This window comes from Cornus florida, unplaced genomic scaffold (assembly GCF_030987335.1).
Source record: "Cornus florida cultivar Cherokee Brave unplaced genomic scaffold, ASM3098733v1 CherokeeBrave_3.0.0_Hap2_Chr02, whole genome shotgun sequence".
In the NCBI taxonomy this organism is placed as follows: domain Eukaryota; kingdom Viridiplantae; phylum Streptophyta; class Magnoliopsida; order Cornales; family Cornaceae; genus Cornus; species Cornus florida.
In genome coordinates this window covers 22,304,569-22,318,528 of record NW_026775572.1, presented here as the reverse complement: position 1 = coordinate 22,318,528, position 13,960 = coordinate 22,304,569, and the positions used below count along the sequence as shown (strand labels likewise).

At 36.3% G+C, this 13,960-nt stretch overlaps 2 protein-coding genes across 2 annotated transcripts; one reads left to right on the top strand and one right to left on the bottom strand.

Annotated features, from left to right (window-relative positions):
• Positions 1–2,832: 2,832 nt before the first annotated feature.
• Positions 2,833–3,390, bottom strand: LOC132295827 (F-box/kelch-repeat protein At3g23880-like). Its single transcript, XM_059794100.1, has one exon. It carries the CDS (start codon positions 3,388–3,390, stop codon positions 2,833–2,835), a length of 558 nt encoding a protein of 185 aa, XP_059650083.1.
• A 6,987-nt stretch (positions 3,391–10,377) lies between these two features.
• On the top strand, positions 10,378–13,212 carry LOC132295826 (uncharacterized). The gene is made up of 2 exons (XM_059794099.1): positions 10,378–10,896; positions 12,382–13,212. Exons 1-2 carry the CDS (start codon positions 10,378–10,380, stop codon positions 13,210–13,212), a joined length of 1,350 nt encoding a protein of 449 aa, XP_059650082.1.
• Positions 13,213–13,960: the final 748 nt, after the last annotated feature.

Genomic DNA, 13,960 nt, shown 5'->3' with positions numbered 1-13,960 from the left:
ACTCGGACGACGATGGGTTTGGCACTATACTTTCCATTTCTGGGCATTCATCACCACTTTGATCCAAACTTATACCACTCGAATCCAATTCGCCTGATTCCTGATTGGTTGATCCACCTTGTGAGCCAATCCAATTCGCTTGATTCCTGTTTGGTTGGTCCACCTTGTGAGTCATTAACACTAGAATCACCGTCCTCAAAAATGTGATAATCATAATCTAGAGTCTGAATTTCGTTCTGGTACTCCCCCTGAAGTTCAGACGCAGAGGAAAAATACATCGAGTCTTCATAGAAGACAACATCCATTGTGATAAACATTCGTCGAGTGGGAGGGTGATAACAGTGATACCCCTTTTGATGAGTAGCATATCCGAGGAAAACACATCGCAACGAGCGAGGAGTTAGCTTATTGCGTTGATACTTATAGAGGTGTACAAATGCGACACAACCAAAGACATGAGGAGGTAGATTTGCAACAGTTGGGGCAACAACTGCGTCAATGAGAGCCTGCAATGGTGTCCGGAAAGCAATAGAACTGGAAGGTACTCGATTGATGAGATATGCTGCAGAGGTAAGTGCTTCTCCCCAATATGATAATGGCATATGCACTTCTATCAATGAAGCATGAATAACCTCCAACAAGTGTCGATTTTTTCGCTCTGCAACCCCGTTCTGCTGAGGTGTATTTGAACAAGTGGTTTGATGAATAGTTCCATGAGCTTCCAAATACTGCTGAAGGTCAAAACTCTGATATTCTCCACCATTGTCACTACAGAGAACCTGAACATGTGCATTGTATTGCGTTTCAACCATTTTATGAAATTTCTGAAACAATAAGTTCACTTTACCTTTGGACTTCATTAAGCACAACTAGGTCATCTTGGTACAGTCATCAATAAAAGTAACAAACCAACGGGATCCACCTAAAGTAGTGACTTTGGACGGACCCCAACCATCAGAATGTATAATCATAAAAGGAAGTAGACCTTTATGCAAACATAATGGATACGAAACACGATGGCTCTTTGCTAGTTCACAAACATCACAGCGGAAACTAGAAATATCACATTTTGTAAATAAACTAGGAAATAATTTTTTCAGATAACCAAAGGAAGCATGCCCCAGACGTTAATGCCACAGCCATATTTCAGACTTTTTTCTCTCCCCCTCAGAACCATCCACTGTCAATGCTTGTCGTAGCTTGTCGGAACTTTTGGACATCAAGTCCAAGTAATACAGTTTCCCTCGCCTAATACCACAACTAATCGTCTGCTTTGTTTGGATGTCCTTAAACACACAAAAATCAGGCCAAAAAATGACAACACAAGATAAAGCCTTGGTTATTTGGGAAACTGACAAAAGATTATAATCTAAAGATGGAATAACTAAAACAGAATCTAAATGCAGATTATCAGTGAGTGTCAAAGATCCTTCCCCAATAATTGGGGTCGAAGTCCCATTGGCAGTAGAAACAACTTTGTGCGAGAATGAATTAAGAGGTGAGACTTGTCTAGAATCAAATGTCATATGATCTGTGGCACCAGAATCAATTATCCATGCACTATTAGCAACATGTGTAGAAATATTGAAATTCTTACCACCAATATCTGTTATCTTAACAACTACTGCAGTGGAGGTCTTTGTTGAATCCTTCTTCCAATGGCGATGATCCCACCATTTCGGATATCCCACAAGTTTAAAACAGCGACTTTTGGTATGACCAATCTGGTTGCAATAAGTGCATTTGTAGGTAGGCTTGTCTGCTCCATATGATTCAATATTTGTTTCACTCATTTATTTATTTATTTTTTTAACTAGTTTATCACAGAACTAGTTTTCAAATAAGGTTACAAAAAACTGGTTTAGTTTGGAACTAATCCAAAACTGGAATAGTTTTACACTTGTGGCCAAACAGAGGGTTTGGATATATGATATATATTATTATTATTATTATTATTATTATTATTATTATTATTATTATTATTATTATATATATATATATATATATATATATATATATATATATATATTAGACAATATACGATACCACATGAAGCATTTGGGGATAGCAGGACTCGGCAAGGAGAAGATGAACCGGTGGTGGAGCTCGGTCGTGAGCTCCGGTCGAGGAAGGCGACTAGCGATGGTGCGGCAGTGGCGAGTCGGCCGCAGATCGGCTCCGCGAGTCCAAATCCAGTTCAGATCGGCGACTAGTTTGGGATTTTGGAGAGCAGCAATGCAGAGCCATATCCGGCGACGCCAGATCGCCGGCAGCGGTGCAGCAGTTCGTAGGCATATTTAGATCTGGCGACGGCAGAGCACTGGCGGCGATGCAGCGGTGCGGCTATGGACGGTGCAACGAGATCCGGAAATGCGATGCGATGATCCGGCGAAGATCCGGCAATGCGATGTCGAGGTGTAGAGGTTCCGGCGACGGTTGAGACTTGTGATGCCAGTGGTTGTACGTGTATCTGTTATGCGTATGGTTATATTGTATGGGTATGGTTATGCTGTATGGGTCTGTTGTATGAATGTTTATGTATGGGTATGTGTATGGTTCAATAAATTTAACAAATAAATTCAAAGCGATTCAAAAAAAATACGGTTCAAACATGGCTCTGATACCATCTTGAAATGCAGAGAAAGAATATGAGAATAAAAACTCAATTCGATTCATTCATTGATGAGTATTACATTCAATTTATAAAATAGGATTAGCTAAAATAGGTAACAAATTACCTACCAATTAACCCTAAATAAAGAAGTAAATAATTCAATTCTACAACTGTACTATAAGAGATAAAATCTCAACATTCCCCGCAATATATGGAATTCAATGCTGAACACCATTTGGCAACAATAACTCTTTAAAAACTTCATCAGCCATTTCGAATTGCAAAATGGTATAAACATAATTCCATTTAGTTTTCCTATATGCAGTCCAATAGGCAACTCCTCTCATGAATTCAGGTGGGCAACCATGAATACAATAAGAAGGGGCAGCAACATCAATTCTTCTCCAAGAATCCGTGCTTAGACTATAAACCTCAACTAGGAACGAACTATTATCGTAGGGATTATCCATGTCTGGACGGGGGCTCACAATCATCACTACCTTGTAGACATTATCACGGTAGTCGAAGCCCATGGCCACAGAGCTACTATGAGAAGCCAAAGGGAGACCAAATTCAACTATTTGAGGTTTTGGTAGGGTTTTCAATATTCTAAGTGCTGGATTCCATAAAAATATGTTGCGGGATGCAATTACTGGGCTGTCACACAAGCACACTAACCCATTACAATTCCCATATATATATAAAGGTTTTAAGTGTTCTGGAAGCTCCGGTTGAAAATACTGAGCAAACGATTCATCGTATTGAATAACAGACATTGTAATTCTTATGATGAAGATCAGATTTGTACCTGTATCTGAGGAGGAGATAATTATTGTTGCTTGAGCTCATCTGATGTTTGAGATGTGCCTCAATGAAGGTAGGGTGAGTGAATAGTGAGTAGCTTGATTTGCAGATTGATCTGACTTGCAGTAGTGATTTTACCGACAGTCTAACGAAGATCTGAATCAAGATTTCTTCTGGAAGAGAGAAAAGAGACGATGATGCTTTTCCCTTTCGCAATTTTCTCTTTGCTTTCGCAGCTGCAAAATGGGGATGATCAAAACCCTAGTTTCTTATTTTCAAAATTAATAAACTTTGGGGTTCACTTTATAGGACTTTTTTAAAACGAATTTCTACATTCCATTCGGTTACAGTAGCGAAAAAAGTGAAAATAAATTTTTCCTTCTTTTAAATTTGAACCTTTTCGGACAGCAAATTCGTTATTGTGTAAAGGGTAACAGACATGGTATTAATTTGCTAGATTGGCTGCATAGACATAGTATTAATTTGTTTGATCACTAAAACTGCAAAAGTGCTCAAACAGTTCTATCTCGTATATATATCAAATTGCTAACCAATTTAGTGAATTATGTGGGTTCACATATCTTCTAGGGCAGAGTTGGTCTAAATTATTAACCCGGCATTCCTTTTTTTTTAAAGTATTAACCCAAGAAGTTTTTAACATGGACTATTCTGGGATTTTTTCTTTTTGATGTTTTGAGTTAGAACAAGTTGCTCCATAGTATGTTTGGAGATAATTGAGCATTCTGTTGTTTAGTCTTTCCACTTTATCATCTCTATATATCAGGTATTGCACATGGATTATGGAGGAGATTCAACCTCTCTTAATCTAACTAATTAAGGTGAATTTTTTTTTTTAGTTACACGGGAAACACATTTGCCCTCCAACACTAGCTTCTAGAGGTCCAGTCGGGAAGTAGGTATAGGGTGTGTCGGGCATACTAAGTCATTGATATATCCAACCGATTGATGCATTATTAAAGTAGGTTAATCACAATGGTGCATTAGAGTAACAAAAACACAAGAAATCACTACACAAATCATAGAAGTCTTATTCTCTGCCGTTGGACATGCAACTTCAAAAGGTTAACTTTCTTCCAGCCTTCTAACCTTCCAAAAACATATAGCAATTGCTTTAAAAACATGTGCTTCACACAGTAATAGCCATTTCATGCTCGAAGATGTATAGATTGAGACAAGTACATCTTCGCATTATAGGTGTTGACATCATATCTAGTCAATATAGAGCAGTCCTAACAGTCAACTTGCCACCTGCAGGCTGCATCTGGTATTTCAGCAATATAAAGATAACATGGAGAACTAAAAAGTTAACATTACAAAACCTAGTTTTAATTTGCAGACATAATGACCCAATCTTCAAGTTGATATTGTTCAACCGTAGCAATGGCAATAGATTATCATTCAAAATGGAATCTGATGCAAATTTAATTTTCAAATTAAATCTTCCACTAAATCAGTATATTTTGACTAAAAAAACAAAACAAAACAAAACAAAAGCAGCAGCAGCAGCAACCAACACAAGTCTAATAATATGACAAGATGATCGATATTTTTGACTCGCAGTGATTAACCCTCAAAATCCAGCTGCTTCTTGAGATTTTGTGTTGCCAGTGAATTGTTGTTGCATCATAAAAATCTGCTAGGTCACAATGTCAATTTCTGTCAATTTCCTCACCAAATATCAATGGTTAATAAATTCACGCTCCATGAGTGATAAATTAGTATATTGCACAAGATTTAATTAAATAGCTGCACCACAAGCTATTTCTTTTTTCTTTTTCTGCCGCTAGCTAATTCACATGATAGATTTCCATTATCGAGTGAAAAAAGATTATTTCCACCATCAGGTTGAATGAAGCTCTCCACATAACAAGTTACATCATTTAAACATATACGGATTCCTAGATCTTTACTTGTTTGGGTCTCAATATTACAAGACATCAGATGGCCCTCGTGGTTTTGTCGTAGCAGTTCACCCCTCTTTCTCAAGCCTAGCACCTTGGCAGGTTTGTCATGAAAATTACCAGTGAATCGTTTTGTCCAACTACTCGTTTTGCCACACTCCATTTTCCAAATTTCACAACACTTATCCAGATGATAAAATATGAAAACATACAGTGATTCCCGTTCCCCCAAAATTGCTATTTCCGGATAACAATTTCTAACACCATCCGGCAGCATTACCTCTTCAAAAACTTCATCACCCATTTCGAAACGCACAAGCAGCAAATTTTCACAACTACCCTCCCAAGTTTTCTTCTTTGCAACCCAATAAGCAGCCCCATTGACAATCGCAGGATTCCGATTAAATAAATAACATGAAGGGGCAACATCAATTCTTCTCCAAGAGTCTGTGCTTAGACTATAAACATGAAGGGGCAACATCAATTCTTCTCCAAGAGTCTGTGCTTAGACTATAAACCTCAGTTAGGAATTGATATTTGTATTGCTCATCCATCTCATAAAACAAGCACCAAATTTTCACAACCTTGTAGTCATTAGCTTTGGGGTGGATCCCAAATGCAAGACGGATGCTATAAGAATCCAAATTGGAGTAGATAATTGGAGATTTGATGCCTGGAGAATCAGGGAGGGTCTTTAGTTTTCTAAGTGATGGGTTCCATAAGTATATGGTGTCTCTGCGTACACTAGACAAGCATACGAGGTGTAACGGGTGGGCGCTTGCCCATTTACCCAAAAGCTCGAACTGTTAGGTAAGGCTGCATACCTACCCATATATACCCAATCTCTTTCCCATCCGATTCCGATGTGGGACAAAATGACCCTTGTTACATTCTCCCCCACCCAAACTCGCAACGCCCTCGTTGCGGTTAGGCCACCCTGCCTACCCGGGTGGACTCACCCGGACGCCTTCCGGGCCGGGCGCTTGGCGTGGCACCGGATCAAGGACTGGGTTTGGCTCTGATACCAACGGTAACGGGTGGGCGCTTGCCCATTTACCCAAAAACTCGAACTGTTAGGTAAGGCTGCATACCTACCCATTTATACCCAATCTCTTTCCCATCCGATTCCGATGTGGGACAAAATGACCCTTGTTACACGAGGCCATTACAGGAGCCGTCCATCCATAAAGATTTTTTGCGAATGTGTGAGGGAAGCTGCGGCTCAAAATACTCGCTAAAACATTAATCATCATAACGTATTGAGTAACGGTTAATTCTGGGAAAATCAGATTCGTAGTAGCTGAGTATGAATTTTGTGTTTTGGCTTGAGGTTTTGAGATGTGCTTGAATAAAGATAGGGTTAGTGATTAGAGAGCTCCATGATTTGCAGACTGACCTTAATCGGAGTAGTAATTTTACCGGGAGTCTGGCCAGGATCTTGGCCAGGATCTGAATCAAGATTTCTTGAGGGAGATAATAAAGATTGGAATTTGAGTCTGCTATGCTCTTCCTTGCCATTTGTTTTGGCTTAGATTCGCTCCTGCCTTGTGGGGATAATCAAAACACTTGTGGACTCCTGGTCTTTATGGGATTGTGTTGGAGTCGCAGGTCAAGTTGTACTAGGTTTGGATTTATATTCTAATTCTTATTATTATTATTATTTTATAGGATTTCAAAAAAAGTAAATTTTATTAGGATTTCAAAAAAAGTAGTAAATTTTATTAGGATTTCAAATGTTTAGAATGAATGGAATTTTAAAAGAATTAGGATTTGAGGGGATTTTATTGGAAATATTTTATAAAGTTGGCAAATTAAGGGGAAAATGGAAGTATTTGAGGTAATTTGGTAACGGACAATAATTTGAGGGAATTTGGTAAGTACTATTACTCAGGTCTGGTTAATAAATTCTCCAATGATACGCGAATTATATTTGCCGTTTAGGATTCAAAGATATTATAAAATACGGGAATTTATCACCAACTCGAATGAAAACGATTTAAAAGTGTTAGTCACCATTTAATAGGTTTTTTAGAATTAACAATTCTAATGAGTTTTAAACTTAATGGAATATACATACATAAATTCTTATAAATCTTTGTAGATATTTTATTTTTATTTTTATTATTTTTAAGATCATTTAATTTTTGTTTGTAATGGTAGATATTTATTTTATTTTTGATAGTTTATAAACCTTTTTAGTGATAAAATGAGTCAAGAATAGTGTGCATAAATGTATTATACGATATTCTAATTTAATTTAATTATAAAAAATATAAATATAAATATATATATTATCTTGAAAAGGTAGGAAAAGAGAACAAATTTTTTATTTATTTATTAATAAACATAGTTGATTATTTGAATTAGATTTTTTTAATTAATTTGTGATGAATTTATGATGATGTAGTTGTTGATTAATTACAATTAGTCAGTTTATTATTTCCATGGTTATTGTCATAATACGTCAATTTGCTAAGATTAAAATTTATTTAATTATTTCTTAACATTTCACTATTTATTGCATTTTATTTTAATGTCTTTACAAGGATATGACACATAATAAAATAAATAACGTGTGTATATATAACCAAATAATGTGTTTATGTAACAGGAGAATTTTCCAATAGAAAACCATCACTGCTAACATGCTCCTTCATCAAACCCTGGAAACAATTAGGTCCAAGCTTCTCACATCATCAATTTCTGATACTTAAGCTGCATGTTGTGGGCCTAGCCCATCCTTTGGTTAGCTATTGCAGCCTTGTACTTTTTTCCATCTGTAATCAATTTCACCTTTCAAAAAAAAAAAAAAATTTATAATTACCCGTACAATGATACTATCTTCAATTTTGTTGGATCACGAGAAAAAAATAATAATATAAACAGATCATGATAAACTTTTATTATAAAATAATATGATTAATGAAATTACACATAATTGCAATTCCTTCAATTCCATGCCATGTCACTTCGGCAAATTTTAATTTTTTTCTCTCCCCTTTTTAGTGTATGGAATTAATGGAAATTAGTTTTTTTTTTTTTTCCTGAATAATGGAAATTAGTTTGCTTTAAAATAAAAAAGTTGTGACAATACAGATTGTAATTCCATCTAAGCAATGAGCTCCCCAACTCATTCTGTGACTTTCTTTTCAAATAAATGTAAGTTATTTTGTTAGGTTGCCCTTGGTCATGAGGAATTTTTATATGACATATGAGTATTACTTTTGCTTCCCAAATCCCAAACGTTCAAATGACATGATCAATGAAACCAATAAAAACTATTTGCGGAGATATTCAGGCTTATATAAAACTACATGATCAATGGAAGATTGGTTGGGTGAAGTGGCGGGCAAATGTTTTGGCTTATAGTCTGCCCACTATCAGAGAAGAGAAACTGTATGTTTTTCTAATATTTTCCCAACTTTCATAGAAGATAAAACTTATATAGATTGTATTCATATTTAATTTCATCTAATGAAAGATTTTCTAGCCTTGGAAGGAAAAAATAAAAAATAATAGTTTAGATTGATGTTGCTAGCTCAAAAATCGCCTGAGGAGATGATTCATGCGATTATGTTGGTAAGTTGTCATTGCTCCTAAGATGTTAATGTTTTAGTGACTTCCTCCTTGTAAAAGTCTATAATAAACTGGAGGTATGATACTGAAGTTCCCGGTTGTTGGATGCAGAGGTGAAACCTATTTGATGGATGATAGATCCATACAACCCTATTCTCTGCCACATTGGGCAAGAAATCACAGATAAACATGCATTTGATGCTAGTTCATTGGGTTCTTTATATACATGGACTATCTATGTAATCCTTATTACTTGTACCATGATGTCAGGGCTATTAGAATTTATGCTGCACACCAAAATCAAACTAGACCTTACAACAAGGCAAAGACTCAATCTTCAAATTCGTACTGTTCAACCGTATCAATGGCAATAGATTATCATTATAAAAAGGAATCTGATGCAAATTTAATTTTCAAATTACATCTTCCACTAAATCAATATATTTTAAATCAAAACAAAAAACAAAAAACAAAAAATAAAAACAAAGGCAAGGAACACAGAGTGTAATAATATGACAAGACGAGTAAAATAACTCATCTCACCTCTTCTTCTTTATCATTTCTTTGTTTTAGATTGATGTCACCCCTCAAAATCCAGATGCTTCTTGAGATGTTGCGTTGCTAGTGAATTGCTACATCACGAAAATCTGCTAGGTAATAATGCATGTCACTATATGGAATAAGAATCTTTATCACCAAGTAGAGCAAGACTCTCAACATAAGAATGTAAAAAAGTAATTTGACGAGCATGGATTCCAAGATCCTTAGCTTGACGGTTCTCAAGAGACACCAGATTGTTTCTACAATTTAGTTGCATAATTTCGCCGTTCCTCTAAAGCCTACCCGCCTCAAAGTCAGATTCGAAAAATTAAACGTAAATCGTTTTGTCCAAATTCCCACTTTGCTATACTCCATTGTCCATATATCACACTCATAAGGTTTACTTTCACCAATGAAATTAAAAAGATAGAGTGATTCCCCCAATACCCCAATATCTGGTTCCCATTGTCCATGCTGAGCACCATCTGGCAGCATTATCTCTCTAAAAACTTCATCATCCATTTCGAATTGCAAAAGGGTATTCCCACTTACAGTCCCATAGACAGCTTGTCGGAAAAAATAAACCAAATACATGAACTAACTCAAATGTTGAATACATGGACCAACTCATGTGTGGAATACATACACTATCTCATTGGGAGATGAAACAATTGTGTTAAACTTAGTGTTTTATTTATTGTCTTGTAATTTGTGTCTTTCTAGAGTCATGTATTGGTGCCTATAAATACATGTTCTTAAGTTCTTTTGTAAGCAAAAAGTGAGAAAGAAATATATCAGTATTTGAGAGTCTTATATAAAAGTTGTGTGTGTTCTCCTTCTTCATATTAAGTGTCCTCCTACAAATTGGTATCAGAGCCAATTTTAAAGAAGAAAGTAGCAGAAAAATTTCAGAATTATCTCATGGCAAATACAAGCAATTGGGCTTCTCTTATTCCTCGCTTCAACGGAGACAATTATGATTATTGGAGCAACAATGTAAAGGTGCTACTCAAATCAATGAAGTTATGGAATGTTGTTGAAGAGGGTTTTGATGAACCCGAAAATGAAGATGATTTAACTCAAGCACAAAAGAATGTTTTGAATGAAAAGCGAGAAGAGGATAGCAAGGCACTTTTCACAATCTACCAAACAATTGAAATGCCGATCTACGAAAGAATTGCAAAAGCCACCAAATCCAAGCAAGCTTGGGAGATTATACAAGCGGCATACAAAGGTGAGGAAAAAGTGAAAAAGGTACGTCTTCAAACCTTAAGATCAGAATTTGAGAAGTTAGAAATGAAGGAGAATTCATCTATTTCCAAGTATTTTACAAATGTTACATCCATAGTAAATCAAATGGCTTCTAATGGAGAAATTTTAGAAGATGAAAGTGTGATTGAAAAAATTCTTCGCAGCTTGCCTAAAAAATTTGATTATGCTGTAGTTGTTGAGATTTATATGCCCTGGCATAGCAAATTCCCATTTGGATTAAAGTGACATAAGTTCCTGATGTTTTTGAAATATTTATGATTTATACAATTGGTGAATTCAATGTATTATGTTTCGATTCATTATAGAATTGATAGTGTCAACTTGATTACAAAAGATATTTATATATGTATGTGATGGCGATCAATACATGAATGTAAATAGTAATTATAAATGGTTCATAGTCGGTAATTATGGATGGACTCATAATTAATTAAGACTTGAACTAGATCTGCGTTAGGTTGAGATATATTGCGAGAGCCGTCGTATGCAATTGCCCCCTATTACCGTCATGGCATTTGACTCTTAAACATGAGAAAAGTATAGTCTTTTATTATTTAATAATTATTTTGATTTGTTCGGCGGATTCTTCGGGATCCTTAGACCGACACTTTGGGTAGTTATGTAATTACTAGTTAGAGAGTTATATTTTCAATATTTACATCATTGCTACTTGTATTTATTTTGTATTGATTATGGTTGATCACAAAGTAAATTCGAAGGCCTTCGTGTGTTTTTAGACAAAATGATTTATTATATATTTATTTATTTAAATTATTATTTTTGTCAAACAAATGTTTTATTGTGATCAAGCCAGAAATAATCAAAGGTACCAAAATAAATATATTAATTAAGTAGTCGGATTGATGGCTTTATTTATCCGATAACTAATTATGCATAGAGGGGTCAAAGTGCAATATTGACTTAGAGGTTATTTATTATTTAATTGGAGTTCAATTAATTTCTTTTAGTGGAGTAGAAATTAATTTATGAATTAATTGAATTGGGTCCATGGACCGGACCAATTATTAATTCATTGTAGCCAATAAAATAATAGGCCCAATGGATTCTCACTCATAGCTCAACTTGATATTGGAATCATATTAGATTTGAGACATGTGAATTAGAGATTGAGAAGGATTTGTTATTTCCTTTTATTTATCTTTATGTTGCCTATAAATATACATGGTCTATGTATATTTTAGGGGTGATTTTTAGTAGAAGGAATATATTTTCTCTCTCTAGAAATTTAGGGTTTATGTTCTCATCTAATGGAGGCTCCCACAAGCCTAGTTTTCCAAGGTCATTCATGGAGGCTTATGAGTGATTCCTAAAGGCAAAACAATTACCAAGAAGATGGAGATCCAAGGAGAAGGCATCTTGCTAAGGGATCTACAATAAGTGAGAACATTCACTTTAGAGGAAAGATTTAAAGGTTTACTCAGACCTTTGATGTAAGTATTCAATCTATTAATTGAATGATACATCATATTTTATTTTTGCATAAAACTTGTCTCTATATGATGAATCAAGATCTGTGAAAGAAAATCCCTCGAAAAGTTTTTAAAACTAGCACGTTTCCCAACAGTAGTTGCCATTGAAGAATCTAGAGATCTCTCTTCTCTTTCTCTAGATGATTTATTGGGAACTTTGAAGGCTCATGAAATTCGGATCAATCAAAGAAATCCTCCTCCTCCTCCTCTTAACCAAGCTCTTACATCTCAAGTTTCAATTACGGGAGGCCGTGGTTACAACCATGGTCGAGGCCTTGGAAGGAGTGAAAATTTCCGAGGAAGAGGTTCTAATTTTCGTGGAAGAGGAAGAGCTTTTTCAAAAAATGAAATTTTTTCAAAAGAATATGAGAAAAATCAACACACAAATTTTTCACAAAGAGGAAGAGGATGTGGTTTTTACCAAGGAAGAAAAGGCTATGTTGAATGTTTTCATTGCCATAAACCTGGTCACAAAATTAGTGAATGTTGGGACAAACAAGCTGAAAAAAATGAGACTAGTTTTATGCATGAAAACAAGTCTGATTTCCATGAAAATGACTCTCATAAAACTTTGTTGATTGCATGTCATGGTGATAATACTGATGATGTATGTTACTTGGATAGTGGTGCTAGCAAGCACATGACCGGCAACAAAAATCTGTTTTCAAATTTGGTTGAAGGGGATCATGGCCAAGTAACAATTGGAGATGCCAGAGCTTACAAAATTCAAGGCATTGGAGAAGTTTCATTCAAAACAAATTCCAGCAAAATTGAGAAAATGTCGGAAGTTTATTATGTGCCCGGCTTGAAAGGTAATTTACTTAGCACCGGTCATCTTTTGCGGAAAGGATATGATATTCATTTTCATGATAATGCATGCATCATGACAAAAAACAATCAGCTTGTTGCTAAAATTGGGATGGCAGCTAACAATCTTTTTCCTTTCAAGCTCCAAATTGCTAATATTTCTTGTTTCACTAGTGTTGACAAATAAGACTCCAAGTTGTGGCATGACAAGTTTGGACACTTAAATTTTGGAAGTCTGAAATTGTTGGCGTCAAAGAAAATGGTGGAAGGGCTGCCTCAAATTGAAAGTATAGATGGAATTTGTGAAGAATGCATGCTTGAAAAACAACATAGAGATCCATTTCCTTCACAATCCTTGTGGCGTGCTAAGTATAACGACCCGCTCCACCACATGGTATGATATTGTCCGCTTTCGGCCTGAGCCCGCACGGTTTTTGCTCTTGGGCTTCACCCCAAAAGGCCTCATACCAATTGGAGATGATGCACTTACATATAAGCACTTTACCTTTCCTCTACCCAGGCGATGTGGGACTGTGCACTCGTAGCTCGCCAGTGTGGTAGCCTGACAGTGCCTCTCGCACCCGCCCACAGCACACCCGCCCGCAAGGTCATCACAATCCACCCCCCTTGGAGGCCCGACGTCCTCGTCGGCACACTTCCGGCTGGGTCAGGCTCTGATACCATTTATAACGACCCACTCCACCACATGGTATGATATTGTCCGCTTTGGGCCTGAGCCCGCACGATTTTGCTCTTGGGCTTCACCCCAAAAGGCCTCATACCAATTGGAGATGATGCACTTACATATAAGCACTTCACCTTTCCTCTACCCAGGCGATGTGGGACTTGTGCACCGTAGCTCGCCAGTGTGGTAGCCTGACAGTGCCTCTCGCACCCGCCCACGGTACACTCGTCCGCAAGGTCATCACAATCCA

What these genes read in the sequence shown, in the direction of transcription:
- LOC132295827 (XM_059794100.1), bottom strand. Translation starts at nt 3,390, where the DNA reads ATGTCTGTTATTCAATACGATGAATCGTTTGCTCAGTATTTTCAACCG.
- LOC132295826 (XM_059794099.1), top strand. Translation starts at nt 10,378, where the DNA reads ATGGCAAATACAAGCAATTGGGCTTCTCTTATTCCTCGCTTCAACGGA. An exon ending in CTAAAAAATTTGATTATGCT is followed by an intron (nt 10,897 to 12,381) that starts GTAGTTGTTGAG and finishes GGAACTTTGAAG; the next exon opens with GCTCATGAAATTCGGATCAA.